Consider the following 22,728-nt stretch of genomic DNA (forward strand, 5'->3'; position numbering starts at 1 on the left):
ATTATTATTATTATTATTATATATAATTTTATTTTATTTCATTTTTTTCCTCATTTGAGCCTCCCTCTCCCCCCCTCCTAGATAGCCCTGCTTCCTCTTGGCTCCCTGACTTTAAAAGTCTAGCTCCGCCACTGCTTGAGACACATCGATCACTTCCGGTGCGCAGGCAACAGTAGATTAGCAATGGCGTTTCGAACTTGACCGCTGCAGGACTATCCGACAGTAACTGTTGATAATGTTTATGGAATTATTTCAAGAACGTCAGAAAGTATCATGTGAAAATGTCCCAAATTGTCGGTGCCCAAGGAAGAAAAAAAGAAAAGAAGAAGAAATAAAGCATCACAGAAACAGAGGTAAAGTAAAACTACGATTAAATTACCTGTTGGCTAGCATAATGTAGTAGCAACTTGGCTAGCTAGCCAAACACGGAGCTAATCAATAGTCTTTTATGTTTTATAGTCTTTTTCTGTCATGATAAACAAATCTATATTGCAAAGCTGACAGCACGCTGCAAATTTATGAAAAAAAAAATTATTATAATTTTTAATTAGACAGCGCTGAAGATATATTACTTTGATACAATGTAAAGTAGTCAGTGTACATATTGCACAGTAGTGTAAATTTACAACTTGGCAGAGGGTTATGTCGACACAGCAGGTGAATGCGACCCGATCTAATCAACCTCCAAACAAAATCCAATTTTGTCACTTGCATATGTGGAGTTATATCCGATAAATATCCGAAAGTTTCCAAACCGTCTGCGGTCTGGACAATCATGTACACGCCGCATTTAATTAAACTTTTTTGAGACGTGCTCATAATTCTGCACCAGAAGAAGCCAGACGCTGTTAGTTGTGTATTATTTTTTTTATCAGCTTCGTCTTGTTGTGATCTTGTGACGATACTGTCTCCTTCCATCGCTGAATTATCTTCGATTTGGCGGCGCCGTCTATTATTACTTCCGTAAACAGAACTTTTGTGTGACGTTTTCCTTCTGCGCATGCGTGTCACAATCATTCTCACAGAACAATGACTGCGGTTGGATTTAATTAGTAGTATCAATGACAATGGAAAACAAACAAACAAAAAACAAGATAGTTGGATATCAGCAAAAATTGGAATTGAGTATAAAAACCTTTTGTGTGAACTTAGCCATTTCCCCACCACCACAGGGCTTCATATACACTCAATATCTTGAATTTGTATTGAACCAAATATTTAGTTTTGGCTTGATTTGTTATGGAGAAATTCAGGAGAAACAATGGAAAACAGGTGTGTTAAAGTTCTCACTTTCCCCCTTTTTTTATTACTGGAAGTAACCAAATCAGTTTATGGGTGACTGTTTTCAGATCTGGCCTTTTTAGAACAAAGTGCAAAACCATGAGCCAGGCTCACTTTCTTCCTTTCTGTTTTCATCGTTAAGCTTGAGCCCTCCTATCTTGTCTGTCAGACCTGCAAAGGAAATAAATGTAATTTATTCACACAGCAAGATCCTTATGAGTGGGACAGTGTTGTCACTGCAGTGCATGAATGCAGAAAACAATAGTGATCAATTGTGTTGCTAATAGAAGTTAGTTTACCTACAACAATTAGCTAATTTCACTGCGGTGTGTGGACTTCAGCCCCCTTTTTACACTTAAGGTCTCAAAGGCTGAAGGATTGAAACTTTATGATTAAATTATGATTGAACTACAGGAACTTCCTCAGAAAATTTACAATTAATAAAATATCTTAATGAAACAGCTTGAAATCCTTTTATTTGAAGTATAAACCACTTTTTAATGTATTTATAGAATAAAATATATTTTTACTATGATTATGATGATAATAATGATTATTATTATTATTAGGACATCTCACCATCACCATCATCTTCTCTTTCCACCAAAGTCTTCAGCTTCACCTCCACTGGATAATGGTCGCTCACTTTCAGAGCCTGAAAGAATAGAAATAATAAAACTTTAAGATTATTGAAATGTCTGAACTAACTGTAATTCTGAATTAACTCAAATATCAAGGGAAAAGGTAAAATTATTCGCAATTAATTTTCACTCCATGATCAGATCTCAGTAATTTATCTGGTATTTGAATGAAATAGAAAACAAATAATTATAAAAACATGAAAATAAGAGTAAACCTGCTCATCGGAGAGCTTATAAGCTTTCTGGAAGTTGAAGGTTTTAGCAGATTTTGGAACAACAGCCTGAAGCATTTTGTCTCCATAAACGACAATCCTGAATGAGGAGAAGAAGAATTACCAAAGCAAACAGCAGGGAGTCACAGGGTGATCATTTACGTCTCACTCCTTCTCAGAACAGAAGTTTCTGAAGTTAAATCAGACCAAACTTCTCTTGTTTTGGATTAGTTAGTTGTACAAATAACCTAAATATTTCTTATTTATGGCTCTAACAGAATCACCAAAATTATTACCAATCTTCTCTTAAGCTTTAACGTCTTGGCTGAAGTTTTTAGATGTTGCTTTGATATTTCCCTATGCTCTCCAGTTAGAATGGTAGAAGCATCCCTGTTTTTTCTCCAAATGTAACAGTGGTGATTATGGCCAAACAGTTGAACTTTAGTTTCATCAGACAATGGAACATGTCAAACCGTAATCTGGCTTTTTATCTTTCTTTCGGAGTAATGACTTCTTCCTTGCTGAGCGGCCTTTCAGCCACTGTTGGTACAGAAAATGTTTCTCTCGCTTCAGCAGCATCTTCACAAGAACTCTGGCTTCTATTTTGGGGTCAATTTGCATATTTTGGACCAGAACTCATATCTTTCTTGTGAGCTATGATGGTTGGACATTTCCGTCATGTTTATACTTCCGTATAATTGTTTGAACAGATGAATGCGGGTCCTTCAAGTATCTGGAAATTGTTCTCAAGGATGGAGCAGCTGCACAGTTCTCTTCGAGTCAAACGAGAAAGTAGTGAGTTCCAGGTGTGACCTTAAAATACATCCACAGGTGAGCCTCAAAATAACTCAAATCTGTCAGTTTGTGGAAGGAAACATCTGAATTCAAAGAAAATCACCAAAAAGTTATTTTTCACTTGACAAATAGTACGGCGCCCTCTAGAGGACATGGGGATTTTTTTTGTTTGTTTGTTTCTTCACAATAAATTAGCAAATACACCCTGGTCTGTTTGGTGTACAATCAGAGATAATAAATGTCCATTTAAAATTGCAAATGCTTTTACGGAGCCTCAATGAAAACATGTCTCTACATTCTTAATTCTTTGGTGCAAATAACTGGTTGGAAATTGATCTATTAACTCTGTGTTTGTTTGTGTACATTTGAGATGTAACCGCACATGAAAACGGCTCTTTACTAACCAGATTACCAACACAAAAATTACAAAACTGTTAAATGACTTTATTACGCTGTGAATGTAAGTCAAAGGTAGTCAAAATAGTATAAATGTATTATGTCTTTCATTCTGTCTTATGAAAACTTTCTGTTTGTGTAAAAATGAATGCAAAGAGACAGAAATCCCATGTTTGGCTAGTTTTGCTTTTGCATTTTTTTCACATAAGTTTGTGGTGCATTTGTACCCTAAAGAAAAATATGTAAAACTTCAGATATCTCACAAACGAGATATTAACACACCCCACAAAAACCTTACATTTTAGAAGAGAGACTTTTAGTATTGAAGATGCTGCTGAACCGACCAGTAAGTTATTGTGAGAAAACGCAAAAGAAAAAAATTCCCCATGTCTTCTAAGCAGCCCCATAAAATAGAAATAATTTTGGTAATTGTAATTATAAAACAAGATAAATTTGGTTTGATTTAATGTAAGAGAATGAGGAAAAATGTTTTTATTTGGTGCATATAAAGTTCCAGTTTCAACTGAACATGAGGTTTTATGAACAGCAGTTGGTTTTGACGTTTATTCTGATGGGTGGTTGGTTCCTACCTGTCATATGTGTTGGTGTTTTTGGGGCTCACTGTTGTGTCCACATCGTCTCCGATCAGCCAGTGGAAGTTTTTGTCGCTGCGGATTCGGATGTTCTTCATCTTCGTCTTTGAAACATACGGGCTGTCAGCGTTAAAGTCGCCCAGGATCATCACGTTCTGTGGTGGACAGACAGGAAGCCAACCAGTGCCACCAGTTTGGACTTTGTTCCCCATATGAAACAGGAGACACACCTTTTCACTTCAAGGGTTTTAAATGTGACAGTATAATAAATAAAATCCAGTCTTAACCATATTCTAAAAGTACTTCAGTACTTCTGTATGAAGCTGCTTTTTAAAATATTTACTGTTGGTGCTTAAATATGGAGGGTTAAAAGGGACAAGAAAAAATACATCATTAAATTATTTAATACATCTCCATGAACTAAATACATTTTCAAATAAATGTATAAATAATCTGTTAATAGACAATTTAAATATCATTGAATTATAATTAATTGTAAGGCAACATATTTAATACATTGATTATGTATTAAAAATATTATCCAAACATTTTGTGGTACATTTAATTGATCATTAAATGATGTATTCATTTATTTAATTTTGTCTCTTGGCCCTCATATGGAGGACCTGTATTTATGTCTTTAAAATCAGATTATCACATTGTGGAGGACATAAAACATTGATTTAACACAGAGATATCCCAAGGAAACATTTTGCTGCTTTTCTCATTTTCCATGTGTGCTTGTGATTTTTCTTATTGTTTTGGTCTTTTTCTCCTGCTCAATCTCTCTCACATTAAAAAAACCTTTAACTTCACAACCATTTCAGTTATATTTAACAACAAGATTAAAGGCATTTTTATGCGCGAGTATATTTACATTAGTCCTCCACTTTTTCTTGACGTGAATGAAGAGGTCGTAGAGTTCGTCCAGTTCCTTCACCGCGTCTTCTGGTTTGGTGTGAACTGGGATCATCACCAGATCTTCCAGAACTGCGAGGAGAATCAGACAAAAATACAGTTTTAGATTTAAGGTCGCGGTCATTGTGGTTGTTATTAGACTTTAAAGTGTATTAGTGAACATTATAAGACAATTATGATTTTTTTTCACCTGTATTTGGGCAACTGAATCGAAGGATATACGGATCTCTGTCAATGTTGTCCTGTCCTTTAGTCTTCTCATCATCAGACTGGTACGTTCCCACCAGTTTAACCATGTCGTCCCTGCATGCACAAACCATACAGTTTTACTTACAAACCAGTTATTATTAAACAAAAATGAATTTTAGGACATTGGAAATATTGGCTCTGAACAGCGTGATGTCAGTCTGATTTTAAATTACATTTTGAAAATTTATTGACAAGCAGTTCCTGATGTCGATCAAAGAGGTTCAGCAAAGAGCCCAGCAATGATCTTCATCAGAAAATACACCGTGGGCAAAGAAATGGAAAGAAGAAATGAAAGAAAATGGCACCAAAAGGGAATGGATTTAAAGTAAAAGAGAGAGGACCAAGAACAGAGCCTTGCGGTTCTCCTCAAAGGAGATGAGTAGAGAAAGATCTAAAGTTATTGATACAAACAGAAAAAAGTTGGACCTGAACCATTTAAGAGTTGAACCTGTAATCCTGACCCGCATCCTCATTTTCATCTAGGAAGGAATTTAATCATTTCTTGAATGTTTGACAAAAAAAAAAGAAATCAGCCTGAAATTTGACAGATGCATGAAGGCCGGATTTCTCTAGCAGATGTTTATCAGCATTTTGAAAACTTTGTGGCACAAAACCACATGTTAAACTGTTATTGATGATTGTTCAGATAAAAGATTTTCAGTTCGAAACCAGCATTTGTTTTGTTTCTTACAGACTGCTTTTGAAAAAAGTTGATGTATTTGTTCAGATTAGTCAGATTTTGTTATTTTCTCATCTTTACTGTCAGCTTGTGAAGGAAATTATCCTCCTAATGGATGAATGGATGAACTGTCACCTGTACAGGAACATGAACTGCTCCTTGTAGCGCGTTCGGCCCAGGCGAGTGCTGATTCTCAGAGTGTAGTGATGTTTCCGTTTGGGTCTGCGGACACGAACAGAAGTGTTGCCATGATAAATGTTTACATCAGAGGAAATTAGTGGATTAAGCAGATTCACGCAAATTTTGAGGCCTCGGGGTCAACTGTGTTTCTAAATTATGGCTGAAGGTTTTTAGAGAGACCAGTTAACCTAATAGTGAAAGCAACAAAAAATGTGGAGATCTGTTGAATTTACGTGAATTTCTACAACTGAGGAAAAACTCAAGGGACTCCCTGATGTAATTTGGATGTATACAGATAAAAACTGCTAAAATAATGGTGTAGACTCTAGAGGGCCACATATAAAAGCTACAGAGGGCCAGATTTGGCCCCCAGGCCTTGAGTTTGACACCTGATCACTAGGAGAACATGAATACTCCACTTTGCATCCACCTGAAAATCAAATGCTTTTAATAAATCAACCAGTTTTGACAAGAAATGTGCAACCAGGAAGAAGTCAGAAGCTTGTTGACGTCTACACTGCAAAAACACAAAATCCTACCAACTATTTTTGTCTTGTTTCTTGTGCAAATACTGTTGGTTCACTTGAAATAAGAAAAAAACTAACTTAAAAGTAATTTGTTAGCAAGAAATTAATTCTCTTATAAAATGGGAAAAATGTCTTTTTATAAGTGAAATAATTTACATGAGGAACTAGTATTTTATAAAATCAATATTCAAGAATTATCGACGTAAAACAAGCTCCTATTTCTTGCTGACAAATTACTTTAAAGTGAGTTTTTTTCTTATTTCAAGTGTACCGAGATATTTGCATTAAAAACTTGACAAAAATGTTTGGTAAGATTTTAGGTTTTGCTGAAAGACTTTTGGCTAAATATTAATTTTGAGGTGATTATTTTCGAATCTGTGTGATTTAACTTGTGTGGATATTAACTTTTTGGTTTGTTGTTTCTAAAAATGATTGCAGTTTATTGTTGTGTATTCAATCAAACTTTCCTTGTTGATTTATGAGTTCTGGTGGAAGCCAATTTTTTGCCAGTTACGTTTATTTGTATATCACATGTCAGGAACAAGGCAGTTCAAAGTGCTTTACATAATAAAAACACCATACAGGCAACAATTGAAAGAAAAAAGGGTAACGAACATTTTGATGAGTGCCATCATCAAAATAATCAATGAATTAAGTTGATCGATGCTTCATTTATCATGGTTCAAAAGCAGCAGGTGGGTTTTTAGTCTCAGTTTAAAGGAACCCAAACATGCGATTTGTGCTGAAGTGTTTCTGTAAACCTTAGTCTATGTAGCTGCTGAATGAGCCACCAAGGGTTTAAAACTTTGCCTTTACTGACTTGTTGAGCGCTTGCATCAGAGCGGCCACTGATTCCTTGGTGCCGTCCACGACTTCCAGGATCACAATGATGTCATAACGGGAAATAATCTGACAGACAGAACATTTCTCAGTTGATTACTAAGCACAAATATTCCCTTCAAAGGAAAACCAGCGGATCTGTCTTTACCTTAAAATGATGAGTTTATGTGTTTTTACCTTAACGAGGATCTTCAGAACATCTGGGTCCGACACTTTGCTCCGTCCAAACTTCTGAATATTAAACGCTGCGATTTTCATGTTGGCTGAAAGTTTGGAAGAAAAAGCAAATTCTTTATAAAAGGAAAACCTCTTAACAAAGAGAGAGTTCTTCTGTGTCCAGCTTTATCGCCTGCTGCAGCAGAAAGAGCAGCAGATCAGATCCATTTGGACTCCGATCAATTCAAGTTTCTCACAGTTAACAGTCTCCAAAACACAGACAGAAAGTCGCTCAGTCCTCAAAACTCATCAATGGAAAATCAGTTCTGTTCACAAACTGAACGTCTCCTTTGCTAACCTCCTCTTAAATGCTCTGAGTTGATTGAATCACAGTTCACTCAACCGTTGAAGTTCAGAGTGTCATACTGTTTACTGCAGAAACTTATTTTGCTCAGAGAAACATACAGACTTCTGTTTAATTAGCTTTGTTTATTGTAACGTTAACTTGTTGATGTAGCTGTTAAGTCATAAAGTTAAAATTAATAAAATAAATATTATAAAACAAGCGATTAACATTTTGTGAAATGCCATCATCAAAATCAAGCAAATACGGTATATGTCAAGTATTTTTGATCAATGTTCCAGACATTATTGATCAGTGTTTCTGCAGTTTTGCAGTTTTCTGGAAGTGTATTCTAGATCTGTGGTGCATAGAGGCTGAATGCTGCTTCTCAATGTTTGCCTCTGTTGATAGAACAGCAGTAGATCTTTTATGTATTGAGGTGCTGAGCCGTTCAGTGATTTATAAACTACCAACACTATTTTAAAGTCTTTTCTCTGAGCTACAGGGAGCCAGTGTGAGGACTGTAGAACAGCTGAAGGCTCTACCTTCCTGGTTCTAGTCAGAACGCCAGCAGCAGCGTTCTGGATCAGCTGCAGCTGAATAAAAAATCAAGTCTGATTTTTTTTTATTATCATAATTATTATTCAGACTTGTGAAGATGCAACTGAAGATAAACACATGAATGAGTTTCTCTCAATCTTATTGAAACATTAGTCCTTTAATCCTGGAAATGTTCTTCCGGTGACAGAAGACTGACTTTATAACTGTCTTTATGTTGCTGTGAATGTTCAGGTCAGAGTTCATCCTGATCTTTAGTTTCCAGCTGGAATAACTGAAGCTGTGCGTTGACTCTAGATCAGGGGTCGACAACCCAAAATTTTGAAAGAGCCATATTGGACCAAAAAAACAAAAAACAAATCTGTCTGGAGCCGCAAAAAATTAAAAGCCTTGTATAAGGCTTATAATGAAGGCAACGTAGGCTTTAAGTGTTTATATCAGCTTATTATCAAAATGACTTAAGTGTATTCATAATTAGCATTCATGATTAAATGTTTATTTTCCCTGCAGTGCGTCCTGGACAGACTGACTCACCATGTCACTCTGTTGTACGATGATGCTTTAAGTTTACCCTCCGTTACAGTATTAAGTATTATGTTGCGTTGCATTGATAAAATTAAATAAATACAATTAGAATCAGATTTTTTATGTCATTTTTATTATGAAGATCGACAAGGAAAGGGTAATTTTTTCCTTTTGGAACTCAGAAACTCTGCTCCCAAGAGCCGTTTGCATAACAACAATCGCTCTTTGTAAATAATCACATTAACTGTGTGATCAATAAAACGTGCGAAAAAAACAACAAAACAGAACGTGCATAACGTGCCCTTTATCTGGGCAACAAACGGAGTGCAATAAAACGCAACATGCAGTTATGAAATAAAACAGCAGCCTTTTGAAAAGGTATATAAAATGAAACTAGTACAGTTTAAGTTCGATTTCTCTGCAAATGCCAGGTCAGTGCGAGAGTAAGACATGGCAGCATCCTCTTCTCTTTTGACACGCAACCATCGTTGGACCTGAGCAACACAACACAATAATATCGCTAAGTGTCATTCTAAATATATACTTACAAAAATCACTAATCAATTTATAAAAACAACTTTGTTACTAAATGTATGTGCCAATGGCAGGATTGTGTTCTTACCCGTTTAATGTGACTTCTGCTTACGGACATCACTGGACAGCTTCTCAACGTCGGGCATGTAAGCTGTAACTTTAATCTAGACGCGGCAGCTACTAGCATGCCTTCCCTGGAAATGTTATTGGACAACTTCTCGCTACAGAGCAAACGTTCAGGCAATCCTTCCGCATTGGCAATGAATGCAAATGATTCGGTCCAAGAATTGTAGAATGTCTCCTCGGCTATCTTCCTCTTTTCCCCTTTGCTCTCCATGGCCCACCTGTTGGTTTGTTTACCACAGCCTGACAGCCACATGCCTCGCACCCCGTCCCGCTGAGAGGAACGTACACAGACTATGACGCAAATCTTTGTTGATGGAAATGTTGACATTTATTATTTATTCTACACATTTTTATAGCATTGGAAAACGTTAAGAGTGATTGTGTAATGTTTGTCCTCCTACAAAAACCATATTAAAACAAAAAATATATTTCCCACCCCCTTCTTTTTCCATTTTCAAACAGCTTCGAAAAGCTCCAGGGAGCCAGTAGGGCAGCGCTAAAGAGCAGCGGGTTGCCAACCCCTGAGCTACATCGATCCTCTGTAGGTCCAAATATAATAACTTCAATTTCTGTTCAGATGGAGAAAGTTTTTCACATTCATCTGTTCTCAGCATCTGTTCAGTGACTGGATGGTTCTGGTGATGTAGAGCTGTGCATCATCTGCATAGACTTATAGTAACTAATCATATTACCTGTTATAAACTGAGCTAGCAGGAGCATGTGGATATTAAGTATGAGGAGTCCCAGGATTGAACCTTGGGGAACCCCACATGTCAATAAAATCACTACCATTAGTCAGTCCACCAGTATTTATCCCTATAGATAATTATTGATTCTTTATCAATTAAGATATCAATGAATGTGTGTCTGTCTGTGCATGCAAGTCCTGCATGTGATCCACATCATTTCCTTTTTTGTTTTTTATACATAAGAGTTTCAGAACATTAAACTAATTTAAATATCAGTCAAAAACTACACAAGTAAACACAGTAGTTTATGTTATTACTTTGGACAGTATGTTGTTCTTAATTTTGTTGTTATATATGTTAGTACGTTTATAGTACATGCCTCAGTGTCCTGTCACTTTGTTGCTGTTACACATGAATTTTCCAATTTTCTTTCAATTCTGTTCTAATCTACTATACAGACATTTTCCTTAAATAGATGCTAAAAACAGTTATTGTATAATTTATTAGATTATTACAGTGACATTAATCAGCATTTCTATAATTCATCATAGTATATTTGCAGGAATTAGCACAATAGCAGAAAGCAAGCACAAAAAATGAAATACTTCTGTTCTAATCAAAGAAGCAAAAAGAAGAAAAAACAACAAAACAATTACACAATAAATAAATAACAGAGAGTAACAGCATAAAAACAGGAAACACAACCCTCCACAATAGTTAGTGCAACAGAAAATGGAAATTTTAAAACTCAAGCAGTCTGAGTTTTCACAGTCTCAAAGTGAAAGCAAATCTCTTGTAGTTCATGAAAGGTCAGTATTAACTCTGAAGCACAGCTTTCTGCGACAGGAAGTCAGAAAAGTAACAGCTTCAAAGAATATTGACAAATGTTTGTGCATGAATGACATTTTAACTTTGAATTATGATGTTTTGGTTTCATTTGGCTCCTTCCTGAAGATTTCTCTCTTATCAGTTTGCTATAATAAATCAGGTAAATTTAAGCACAACCACAGCTTGTCGTCTCTTTGATGGGTCAAGTGTTAAAGTTATTTAGTAATCCTGTGAAGGAGCATCCGGCTACCTTCCAGAGAACAACAGGAGGATGTTTATCTCACTGTATAGAAGTATGAAAAACCTCTCAGGCATCCAGAGCTGAAAAATTAAACAGGAAATCTGCTGCTCACCTGCAAGAGAATCTGCTGCTGCTTCTGTCCAAAAGTGCTAAAATCAAACCTTTTGAGGACGAATGTAGGAGTTATGAGGTGTAACCAAAACGATGTTCAGAGTGTGAAAACCGGCTGTTTGTTTGGTCGAAAGCCAACTAGAGCCACAGGTTCAAAAAGGGCAAAGAGAAGAAATGTCATAACAAATAAACTCCGCCTCTTTCATAACTTCCTGCTTCAAAATCAGCTGAAACATTTGTTTATCTCTAAAACTGATGGACAACATGAAAAAACAAATGGTGTTAAAAAAAGGTTATTCTGTCAGGAAATGAAAACCAGCATCAGTATGAGAGAGTTTCTGTCAGTGATCTGGATCTGTTGTGTTTCTCTCTCCTGGAGCTGGAGGTTTCCATTGGTGGGCGGGGCTTAGCAGTTCACCTGCTCTCTGTCAGCCAATCAGCAGCAGCGGAGGAGGAGCTGGCTGTTTCTCATTCGATATCCTGACTGTCGGCCTTTCCTCCTCTGACTGGTTCCTTGTTATTTTCTACCAGCGTTGTCTTTGCTCCCAGTTTATTGTGGTTTCATTTCAGAGTTTACATCCTGAGTTTCTCTTTTACTTTTATGGCAGCTGCCAAACAACTTTAAGGTGATTTACCTCCACTTAAGGTTGGAGTGCACTGTAAACGACCTTTATTGTCCCTCAGTGGGGAAGTTAAGGTGAAAAAGCAACAAAGTTAAAACATGCACATTTACAAAAAAATAAGAGCAACTTACTGTATAGTTTACAGCACCAGACAATACGATGCAGTTATTTAAAATGTTATATTGGAAGTCAGACATTATAAAAATTAAATGTGTAAAATGTGCATGAGTGTTTCTGCATACAAAGGAAAGGAGAGGTGGTGAACTTTGTTTTTTAACAGATTGGGTTGATTGATACAATGGATGTGAAAGTGTCATTTACCTCAGGGTTTCTGAACTTTACCGTGCCACGATGGGCCCCAAACAGCAGATAATGCTACGATAAAAAACATGATCATTTTATATTAATCCCTTCAACTTTTATTTAATCTCTACAGTTTGTTTTTTGCAGCCACAGCAGCCCCTTTTCTTGTCAGAAACTTTTTCATTTCTAGTTTTCAGCAGCTTGATGAATGAACTAATCAGAAAAATGAGCATTTTAAACATCATTTTCTTAAATTTACCCTCTTATGGACAACAACGGCCATTTCTATCTTCTATTTCCATCTTAAGTTATTTTAATGTATATTCTGTAATTGTGATTGAAAAACATTACATTTATAAAAAAAAATATTTAGAATATAAAACTTTATTGGATGAATTTTAATTGTTTTTCATCTTCCTCCCAAGTTTCTGAGACGGAGCAAGAGGATAAATATCCATTTTTTTTTTTTTTACCTGAAGCGATTATGAAAAGCAGACCTTGTTTAAATAAACAATAGTAATAACTTTGCAATTTTCTGTCTTTTAGAATAAGCAAATGCACCTCATAAGACTGAGAACACACCTCAAGTTAATGTAAGTATTTTATTACATTTGTTCATAGGACAACACTGAATATATGACATTTGTACAGAACGTAAAGCAGTCAGCTGGTTTACCAGTGTACGTTTGTTTCCGACCATTAATGTCTAAACTACTGGCAACTAAGTGAGTACATCTCAGTGAAAATGTCAGACAGTTGCCTGATTAACCCTCCATTCCTTCCTCAGTAGCTCCATTACAAATGTGTGAAAACTCTGTCGATATTGCGCTAATTGCACTAAGGTGTGCTAGAGTTATTGTTATTGCTCTTACATACTTTTCAAAATGCCCCTGATATCACAGAACTCTCTGAGGTAGCCGGTGTTACGGTCGAGAGTTTTTCCGGTCAATCCGAGCTCTTTAGCTGCGTCTTCATTGTCCAGGTTTACCTTTTCCCTTTCCTGACTTTTTCTTTTCAGCTTTTGGTTTCTTCTCTTTAACACCGAGTCCTTCCATCTTCTCTTTCGGACCTGCAGAGTCTGACCTCTGACCTGCAGAGGAAGTAAATATGTTCCTTATTCACACAGCAAGATCTGCGCTCAGGTAAGAGTCATGAAATCAATCAATCAAGTTTATTTGTATAGCACCTTCAGCAACAAGACATTTCAAAGTGTTTTACATCATAAAACAAAAAATACGAAGTCATAGAAAACACAATTAAACCATTACATTTTCTCAAGTGTCATCGTTACACATCAGATTATTGATTAATGTTTCATTGATTATGTTTCAAAAGCAGCTCTAGCAGCTGAGTTTTTAGTCTAGATTTAAAGGTACTGAGTGTTTTGGCTGTTATGCAGTTTTCTGGAAGTCTGTTCCAGATTTGTATTGCATAGAAGCTGAATTCTTCTTCTCCATGCTTAGTTCTGGTTCTGGATGCAGAGCAGAACCAGAACCAGAACCAGGTCTGGAATATTGATGCAGCAGACCTTTAATGTATTGCGGTTCTAAACTGTTCAGTGATTTATAAACTACCAGCAGTATTTTAAAGTCTCTTCTCTCAGTGAAGGACTGTAGAACTGGGAGATGAGCTCCATCTTCCCGGTTTTAGTCAGAACGCCAGCAGCAGCATTTTGGATCAGCAGCATTTTGACTTTTCATTCAGACCTGTGAAACGCTGTTAACTGTTATAAACACATGGATGAGTTTCTCTAATGCTGAGACATTAGTCCTCTGATCCTGGAAATGTTCTTCAAGTGGTAGAAGACTGACTTTGTAACCATCTTTATATGGCTCTGAAGGTTCAGGTCAGAGGTCAGCTGGATCTCTAGTTTCCCGCTGTAATAACTGAAGCTGACTCTAGATCATTCCTCTTTTTGTCCAAAGTAAAAAACTTCAGTTTTGTTTCTATTCAGCTGCAGAAAGTTCTGGCACATTTATATGTTCTAAGCTCCCAAGACAATGAAAGAACAGGAGCTTAAATTCTGAGATGTGGGTGGAAATGGCAGATCAGATGAGCTAATCAGAGGAGAAGTAGAGCAGCTGTGGCCGATGGAAACTGAGGGAGGGAGACTAATAAACTAAAACTCAAAAGCAGCTACAACCCAAAAGGAAAAAGACCAACACAGATCTAAGAAAAATCAAAAACAAAACTTCATCAAAAACAATATATTTTTTAAATCAACGTGTTTCCATTTAGACAGAGGCAGCTAGAAGTGGCTCTCGCCAAGTATATTAAACAATGAAACTTTTCCCTGTTTGCTCTGTGCCCCTGTGAAAAACACCAACTGGTGAATGTGGTCTGGAGCTGCCACTGAGTTAAGATGAGGAAATGAGCTGCCTTGAATGTTTGTGTTAGGATTTTGTGGTCGGATTCAGTTTAAACTGCAACAATTTCCTTTAAAAATTATACAATTAATAACAAATTTACATGGGATTTCTTTAAATTAGTTTTATTTAGTATTAGTTGATCCTTTTCATCTATTCACAGAATAAAAATGAGTGGTTATTGTTGTGCAGAGAGCTTACCATCCTTTTTTCCAAGCAGCTCCACCTCCACTGGATAATGGTCGCTTATGCTCAGGGCCTAAAGCAAGAAGTCATGAAACAATATGACGATTATTAAAGCTTCTTTTGTAAATCTGGACTAGAAGGGTATAAGTACAAATACTGAAAATATTTGATCCATTATCACAAATAAAATGTTTTGCTTCTAACTGTAATAGTTTCTGTGCTATTTATAGAAAAAAAAAATTTTGAAACAAGTTATGAGGCACATGGAGGGTTGTTTCTATGATCCACAGTCTCAAACTTATTCAAACAAGTTGTTATCTCAATGTTTTCTGTGTTTAATGCTTTTGTTTGTCTGCAAATGATAGTTTTTCTTTATCATTTAAATCAGATTATTTATTTTCTGAGTAAACTAGCAGCTGCTCTTCAGCTTGTGAAAATAACAAACCTGCTCGTCGGAGAGCTCGTATTCCTCCTGGAAGTTGAAGGCCTTAGCAGAATTTTCAACGACAGCCTGAAGCATTTTGTCTCCGTAAACAACGATCCTGAACCAGGAGAAGAAGAATTAAACAGCAGGGAGTCGCAGGATGCGATAACATCTCACACCTTCTCACATCAATCAGAAAATAAACTACATATTCTGCTTTGGTATTTATAATGATGTCCTCTGCTTACACCTTGGATTTATGAGTTTTAACGTTCATTCTGAGAAGTGGATGGTTTTTATGTACCTGTCGTATGTGTTGGTGTTTTTGGTGCTGGCCGTTGTGTCCACATCGTCTCCGATCAGCCAGTGGAAGTTCTTGTCGTTGCGGATTCGGATGGTTTTCATCTCCTTCTTTGTAACATACGAGCCGTCGGCGTTAAAGTCGCCCAGGATCATCACATTCTGCAGCGGAGAGACAGGAAACCTTTAAGGGTGTTAAACTGAGTACCTGGTGAAAGCATTGTGCCCAAAGTTAAAAAATAATTCTAACAAAGTGGGCGGAGCCAAGGGACAACAAGGGGCGGAGCCAGAGACTGCAGCCAGGAAGAAAGAAGCTCTGGTTCCTAATTATTGACATTATCCATATACAGTATTAGTCAAAAGTGACCAGTAACTTTTGGAATAGAAAGTTGACCTGAGAGGTCTCTAAACGACGGTGTAGTAGGACCATTATAGATATAAAAAAAAGTAAGTTTCTGCCAAGAAACGAGGAAAATTTCCAAAAGGCAAAATTTTCAACTTTGAGAAATTTTCATGTTGTTTTTTTTCTAGAAAATGTCTGAGACTAATAAAAAAAAATCTAACAAATTTTTTATTTTCAAATTCAGGAATGTTCTTGTTTTTTTTCTTGAAAATTTCTAAGGTTAATCTAAACATTTCAGTTTTTACATAGAAAATGTTGAACTTTTCAAACTCAGAAATTTCCTTATTTTTTATAGAACATTTCTGAGATTATTCTCAAAATTTGTCAGTATTTTGGCAGAAATTTACTCATTTTTTTAATGTACAAATGTCGCTAACATGTCATCGTAATTAAGAGGCTCCTCAGACTTCTCTTGTAACTTTTGATCACAAACGTAACCAGCAACTTTTCTCTGCTGTTAGGGACGTTTACACGACGAAGGGAGCCTCCAGCGCCCCCTGCAGTCCCTCCCGTTTCCCAGCAGTGCAGTCAGTCGTTATGCAGCAAAACGCCTGCAGTCGCGCAGAGAGGAGAGCCGTTCCACTACAGCCCACATTGCAAATCAATCACACGATCAAAGCTGATTATTGATAAATACTTCCCTTGCTGTTCTAACTCCTGACATAAGAAAATTAGACTTCAATAGTCACTGTTCAACCCAAACAGCTTTAGGCAATATTGTGGAGAATTAAACAAATTTACTTAAAAATGTCTTAATAAGTTACATCATAATTTCTGCCTGTTTTTTGGGATCTGAGAATTTAACCTTTACTTTGCAACAGTTTTAGTTGTTTTATGACTATAGAATCATAACTGTATTTAGTTTTCTAATTTATAGACTGTATCCTAATATACTTTAATTTCCACTATATATGTTGTATAATCAGTATTGACAGACTGTGTGCAGGTTGGCTTTGCTCTGCTGCTGGTATTTAAGCAATCAGATGATTGATCCTCATCAAACAGCTAATCAGTTTCATTTTCCTTCTGTTTAATGTTTCAACTCCTTCACGTTATGACAGCATTAGTCGGTTTTTGTCTAGTTTGAGTCCTTACCTCAGTCTTCCACTTCTTCTTAACGTGTAGGAAGAGGTCGTAGAGTTTATCCAGCTCCTTCTCCGCGCCCTTTGGTGTGATGTGAACTGGGATCATCACCAGATCTTCCAGAACTGTCAAGACAACCAGACAGGAATCAGGTTAAGTTTATAATTATTTAACTTTGACCTAGTAGAGTTTCAACTGTGTTTGTATATATTGTTATGTTTCACCTGTGTGCGGGCAGCTGAATCGGAGGATGTACGGATCTCTGTTAATGTCGTCCTGTCCTTCAGTCTTCTGATCGTCAGACTGGTAGCAGTCCACCAGTGTAACCTGATCAGCCCTAATAACAAATATTGAGTTTAAAACAAAACATTTTCACCTCCCTTAAAAAAGAAAAATAAAACAAAAATCACCTGTTTCATGCGAACTCATTAACTAAAAATAACAAAAACTGAAATTGATAACTAAAACTGTTAAAGGAAAGGTTAAATTCTCATTAACTGAAATAAATAAAAATTATAATTAGCAGGGAAAAACAATAAGCATCCAGGACTTTATTGTGCATTTATAAAACTAAGTAAGACGTACTGAAATTAGACCTAAGATATCCTTTGTTTATGTTTATGAATCTATTTCCAGCCTCTCGAACTGAGGTGAAATTTATTTATTTTTTCCCTCCACACCAAGAGTTTTCGTCAGGTGTCAAGTTACGGCACCCCATCCTCCTCCTGCTGGCTGCGTCAGTCCACCATATGGCAACAACACAGTTCAGAAAAATGTAAATGTACATAACTGAAACGTTTTTTAAAAGTAATGTTGAGTATTCACTACCCAACTGATGTATAAATAATCACAATACTTTCACCTTTTTGAATTCTGCACCTAAAAATGAAAGTATGAAAAAGCTCAAACTACCAGAACTAATACAGACTGAACTAAAACTTAACAATATTTAACAAATAACTCATAAAAAGCAGCAAACACATTCTAAAAACTTATTAAAACTAAGTAAATTACACAAAAAGTCGCAACAAAATAAAACTGAACTATAATGAAAAAACCAAAACAATTATAACTCTGGTTCTCGGATAACATTTTAAGTTTAAATAAACTGATATATTTGTTCAGATCAGACAGATTTTATTTTCTCATCTTTACTGGCAGTTTGTGAATGAAATTATCCTCCTAATGAATGAATGAATGAATGAATGAGCTGTGACCTGTACAGGAACAGGAACTGCTCCTTGTAGCCGGTTCTGCCCAGCCGAGTGCTGATCCGCTTCTCGTACTGATGTTCCCTGTGCAAAACGCACAGAAACGTGTTTTCATCATAAAACTTTCCTTCAGGGAAAAGCAGGGGCTGAAACAGCTGAAGCTCAACCTTTGTGGCCTGTAAGACGGACTGTGGTGGAAACAGTCTATTACAGATGAATGCGATGATGTTTTAGACTTTTACTGACTTGTTGAGAGCTTTCATCAGAGCATCCACGGCCTTCCCGCTCTCGTCCACAACCTCCAGGATCACAATGATGTCATAACGAGAAATAATCTGACAGAAAGACAACTGAGCGAGTTTAGTTCATCAGATTTCATCAAACAGGTTGAAATCATTAATATATTCATGTCAATATTTCCTTTAAACCCATTTTACCAAAGCAGAAATCAAACCACCAGGTGTTTTTCTGCCTAAGAATGAAGTTGTGTTTTTACCTGAACCAGGACCTTCAGAACATCTGGGTCCGACGCTTTATTCCGTCCAAACCTCTGAATGTTAAACGCTGCGATTTTCATGGTGGCTGAAAGTTTAGAAGAAACTTTAAATCAATTGTTACGTTACAGAAACTAAATCTGGATTTTTGGAAAACCCAGACCAAACCTGTCGCCGCTGAAAAACTGTCCTGGGAACAACAAGGGCGGGTTTGTTGTTTCTGCCGTGGACTTCTTTTGTTTGCTGGTTTTAGTAAAGCAGTAATTCTCGGTATTTTTGCATTTGCAGGATTCATGGAAATCGTGTTTTTGTTGCAATTAACTGATGCGTCTGCACATGGCTGCAGGCCAAGGCAAACAGACACTCTTTTCATTAAAACCAGTTTGAACTTGCTCAGTTTGTCTGGTCCAGTTTTATCTTGCGTTGCTGAAGAGAAAAGATTCAAGATAAACTTGGTATTTTTCATGTTCTAATAAGAGTTTTTATAACTTCCTTTTTCCATTTTCCCCATGCTATAAGTGAGATAATCTGCCAGCAGGACTAATACTTTCTCATCAATATTAAGAAATTGCTGACTTGAAACAAACTTCTATATTTTGCCATAAAATTACTTATGAGTTAGTTTTGTCCTGTTTCAAGTGAACTAAGATATCTGCACTAGAAATTAGATTAAAAATACTTGGTAGGATTTTGTGTTTTTGCAGTAATGCCAGAAAAGATGCTGCATATAGGTACATATTTATTACCTCTTTCACTTTTATCACAATAAATACCACAAAATATCATGTTGACATCTAAGTGCATATCGCCCATCCCTTGTTTAAACTACTACTACTAAAATATTGTCTGATGTGGCTTCTTCAGCATGCCTCAGTGAAATAACTGCACTGAGGATGTAATTTAGCCTTTTGATTCGGGTTTGTTGGGGATCTTTTGTTCTGATCTGGTTCTGAAGTCGCTCTGCTCTAGAGAAAAATAAAACAGGAAGGTTGTTTCTCACCTGCAGGAGAATCTGCTGTGTGTCCAGAGGAGTTGAATAAATGTTGCAGACTTCACTATATATTGTGTGAAAAGCGGCTATTTGATTGGTCTAGAGTCAACCAATGGCAGGTTTAAAACAGACGGAGAGCTGAAACGTTGTAACAAATAATCCCGCCCTTTTATTTTATTCCTACTCAAACTTCTGTTTGTCTCTAAACATAAACTTGATCTGCCACATAAATTCCTTTTATATAGTAAAATGTAAATAAAGGTTTGAACAGAACATAGAATTAGATAAATTGCACTGTAAGTATTTATTAGCAATAAATGTAGCCATATTACATTGAATTAGCATAGCACAACTGTTTTAATGTCAGTTATGTCAAATGTCAGTGAGTTATAATAAAATAAGACAACGGCACCGAGAAACCAGCTCCATTACACTTTAAATAACAAAGTATCATAACTTTATATTTAAATGAAAAACTAAACATTCATGTCAGCCTTAAACCACAGAAGCTTTAAGAAAAATCCACAGAAATGATTTGATATTTTTCAGTCTAACATGTTTCAGCCAAAATTTCAAGAACAAAACCCTAAAAAAAAAGAAAAATAATAACTTCAAGTAAATAACGATCTGACGAACCTGGAGAACTTTTACCAAGGTTTTGACACGTAAAATGAAATAATATGAAAATCTGAGTCAATATTGTTACCCTATTGACATGAACCAACATTATATAAATAAAACGCATCCCACAACATAAATGGTAATAAGACGGAAATAAAGATGGTTTAATGTCAGCCCTTTTGTGTTTATCAGATTGATATGCTGAATAAAGAATATATGTAAACGGTGGAAACCGTCTTAGCAGAAACTAACAGTCTTCCTTATTGCTGCAATTTGGCCTTCAGCCAATCAGCGCCAAGGAAAAGAAATGCCGCTCCTGGATTGGCTGCTGCTCAAACGGCAGCCAATAGCAAGTCAAGTACCAATTGACTTGCTATTGGCTGCAAGTCAATCACATCTAAAAGCTGTATTTCAGCTTTTAGACGTGATTGGTTAAAAAATGAGTGAACAGATTTTCAGAATGATTTAGACAATTCTAAAAAAAATAATGTGAAAAATATCTGAAGATTTTTCTATGGAAAAGAGAAAACTAAAAACATATCATCATCATCTAGATTCAACAAAGCCAGGAATAAGTTGAGTAACAATGTCGATTTTAACACAGCAAGTGTGCAAAATTATTGTTACGTTTTGAATCTACAATGAGTAACATCCATTTCCTACAAAAATATATTATTTTATTTCAATTTGACTTTTCAAACTCAGAAATTCCTTGTTTTTTTCTTCAGAAAATTTCCTATTTTAATCTAAAAATTTTTGAGTTCTTTACTCTCCCCATCACTGAGTCTCCGCCCATCACTGAAGCTCCGCCCATCACTGAAGCTCCGCCCATCACCGAAGCCCCGCCCATCACAGAGTCTCCTCCCATCACTGAAGCTCCGCCCATCATTGGCCCACAGAGGCAGAAACTGGTTTTGTTAATATTTTCAGTGTTTTCTCCTTCTTGATGCTGAAAAAAGGAAACAGTTTCTCAGTAAAGCAGTGGCTGAAGGTGTGGATGTGGCCGTCGGTATCGGCATCAGAGAACGACAGCTTCCCCCTCTCCCAGTCCAGATGGACTCGGATCCTGCGGGGCGGCTTGACAGACAGAACCGAACTTCTCCCTGGAGGGAAGAAGGCCAGAAAGGCGCCGTCTGAACCGATCCTCCACGACCCCGACCCAACGGACCCCTTCCTGTCCGCAGACTCCGCCACCACGCCCACCTCCCAGCCACTGCCGTCTCCGACCTCAACCTCCCAGCTGTGCGACCCGGAAGTGAACCCGTCCGAGCCGAGCACGGCGCGGCACCAGCTGAACCGCTCTGGGTTGTCCGGCAGCTTGAGCCGCTCTCCGTGTGTCGCGGCGCTCAGGTTGTCGGCCGGGTTCAGCTCGGGGTGAGCCGTGTTTGGGTCCAGAACCACGGCGGAGAAGCAGACGGCCGCCTTCATCTGGGTCCAGATGTTGAAGCTCAGGTTGCCCAGATGTTTGGCCACGTCCAGCAGGGCGCCGGCGGACAGTGCCGGTTCCTCCTGCAGGTGGCGCTGTTCCGCTGTTTTTAAGGCAGCTTTGTAGGATTGCAGGAAGGAAACGCTCTCAGCCTTCAGCTGCTTCTCCGTCTCTCTGATGGTGTTGGAGAGATCTGAGATAATCCTGCTGAGGGCTTCAGATTCCTCCCTCATCGCTTTGCTTTTCTGCCGCTCTTCCTCCCTCAGCGCGGCGATGCGGGCCTCCTCTTCCTCCTGCAGAAGCTGGTGAAACTTCCTGATCTGATCCCGGATCTGCTTCTCTGTGTTTCTGCTCTGGCTCTTGATGTGTTTGGCGTTTTGGTCGCAGCTCCCCTTCGCCTCTTCGAAGAGCTTCAGCTTTTCCCGCAGAGCCGTGAGGGACTCCCGGACCTCCTCCCTGTGCTCCTCCGCTGCCTCGTCGATGGGTCTAAACCTGTGGTTGCTGTGAGCTTTGGAGTCCCTGCAGACGACGCAGACGGACTGCTGGTGGTCCAGGCAGAACAGCTTTAGCTTCTCGTTGTGCTGGCTGCACAGACCCGGCTCTGCTCCTTCAGAGAGCTTCGTTTTTTCTGCTAAACACAGATTCTTCAAAGCCAAGCTGATGGGTGGGTTGCTCAGAGGCCTTTCCTTGCAAACCGGACACTCGTTCATTTGTTTTTCCCTCCACCAGGACTGAATGCAGGCTTGACAGAAGCTGTGGCTGCATGACAGAACCACAGGATCCGTGAAGATTTCGTGGCAGATGGTGCAGAAAAGATCCTTCTCAGACCTGGAAGCCATTTTCTCTCTGCGAGAAGCTGCAAACAGATCAAACAG

The 22,728-nt window shown here is 37.6% G+C and overlaps 3 protein-coding genes and 1 long non-coding RNA gene across 9 annotated transcripts in view; 1 reads left to right on the forward strand and 3 right to left on the reverse strand.

The window, feature by feature from the left end:
* Nucleotides 1-111: 111 nt before the first annotated feature.
* LOC107833448 (uncharacterized) overlaps nucleotides 112-22,728 on the forward strand; it is a 24,797-nt gene continuing 2,180 nt past the window's right edge. The window contains exons 1-5 of the long non-coding RNA XR_001659197.1: nucleotides 112-353; nucleotides 2,845-2,965; nucleotides 12,895-12,941; nucleotides 13,367-13,490; nucleotides 17,153-17,262. This is a non-coding gene — a long non-coding RNA (uncharacterized LOC107833448). The remainder of the gene's footprint in view (nucleotides 354-2,844; nucleotides 2,966-12,894; nucleotides 12,942-13,366; nucleotides 13,491-17,152; nucleotides 17,263-22,728) is intronic.
* Nucleotides 361-12,238, reverse strand: LOC103154453 (deoxyribonuclease-1-like). 2 transcript variants are annotated; one of them, XM_007575747.2, is made up of 10 exons: nucleotides 11,424-12,238; nucleotides 7,489-7,574; nucleotides 7,292-7,380; nucleotides 5,900-5,986; nucleotides 5,027-5,139; nucleotides 4,796-4,908; nucleotides 3,916-4,073; nucleotides 2,138-2,234; nucleotides 1,861-1,936; nucleotides 361-1,452 (listed from the first exon to the last, which is right to left on the reverse strand). In XM_007575747.2, the coding sequence occupies exons 2-10, from the start codon at nucleotides 7,567-7,569 to the stop codon at nucleotides 1,361-1,363; spliced, it is 906 nt and encodes a 301-aa protein (XP_007575809.1). In that variant the 5' UTR covers nucleotides 7,570-7,574; nucleotides 11,424-12,238; the 3' UTR covers nucleotides 361-1,360. The 2 variants fall into 2 exon arrangements, with proteins under 2 accessions (XP_007575809.1, XP_016518203.1); XM_016662717.1 differs by lacking the exon at nucleotides 11,424-12,238 and having other exon boundaries at nucleotides 7,489-7,637.
* On the reverse strand, nucleotides 12,932-19,996 carry LOC103154452 (deoxyribonuclease-1-like). Of its 4 annotated transcripts, none has more exons than XM_016662713.1 (10): nucleotides 19,816-19,996; nucleotides 18,818-18,903; nucleotides 18,568-18,656; nucleotides 18,328-18,405; nucleotides 17,335-17,447; nucleotides 17,123-17,235; nucleotides 15,629-15,786; nucleotides 15,346-15,442; nucleotides 14,916-14,973; nucleotides 12,932-13,431 (listed from the first exon to the last, which is right to left on the reverse strand). In XM_016662713.1, exons 2-10 carry the CDS (start codon nucleotides 18,896-18,898, stop codon nucleotides 13,217-13,219), a joined length of 1,002 nt encoding a protein of 333 aa, XP_016518199.1. In that variant the 5' UTR covers nucleotides 18,899-18,903; nucleotides 19,816-19,996; the 3' UTR covers nucleotides 12,932-13,216. The 4 variants fall into 4 exon arrangements, with proteins under 4 accessions (XP_016518199.1, XP_016518198.1, XP_007575806.1 ...); XM_007575744.2 differs by lacking the exon at nucleotides 19,816-19,996 and adding an exon at nucleotides 18,984-19,794 and having other exon boundaries at nucleotides 13,223-13,438; XM_016662712.1 differs by lacking the exon at nucleotides 19,816-19,996 and having other exon boundaries at nucleotides 18,818-18,977.
* Nucleotides 20,087-22,728, reverse strand: part of LOC103154451 (nuclear factor 7, brain-like) — a 15,605-nt gene continuing 12,963 nt past the window's right edge. For both annotated transcript variants that reach the window (XM_016662711.1, XM_007575743.2), the window contains exon 2: nucleotides 20,087-22,709. In XM_016662711.1, coding sequence (XP_016518197.1) covers nucleotides 21,313-22,692 — 1,380 coding nt within the window. In that variant the 5' untranslated portion in view covers nucleotides 22,693-22,709 and the 3' untranslated portion in view covers nucleotides 20,087-21,312. The remainder of the gene's footprint in view (nucleotides 22,710-22,728) is intronic.

This window comes from Poecilia formosa, unplaced genomic scaffold (assembly GCF_000485575.1).
Source record: "Poecilia formosa unplaced genomic scaffold, Poecilia_formosa-5.1.2 Scaffold387, whole genome shotgun sequence".
Taxonomy (NCBI): domain Eukaryota; kingdom Metazoa; phylum Chordata; class Actinopteri; order Cyprinodontiformes; family Poeciliidae; genus Poecilia; species Poecilia formosa.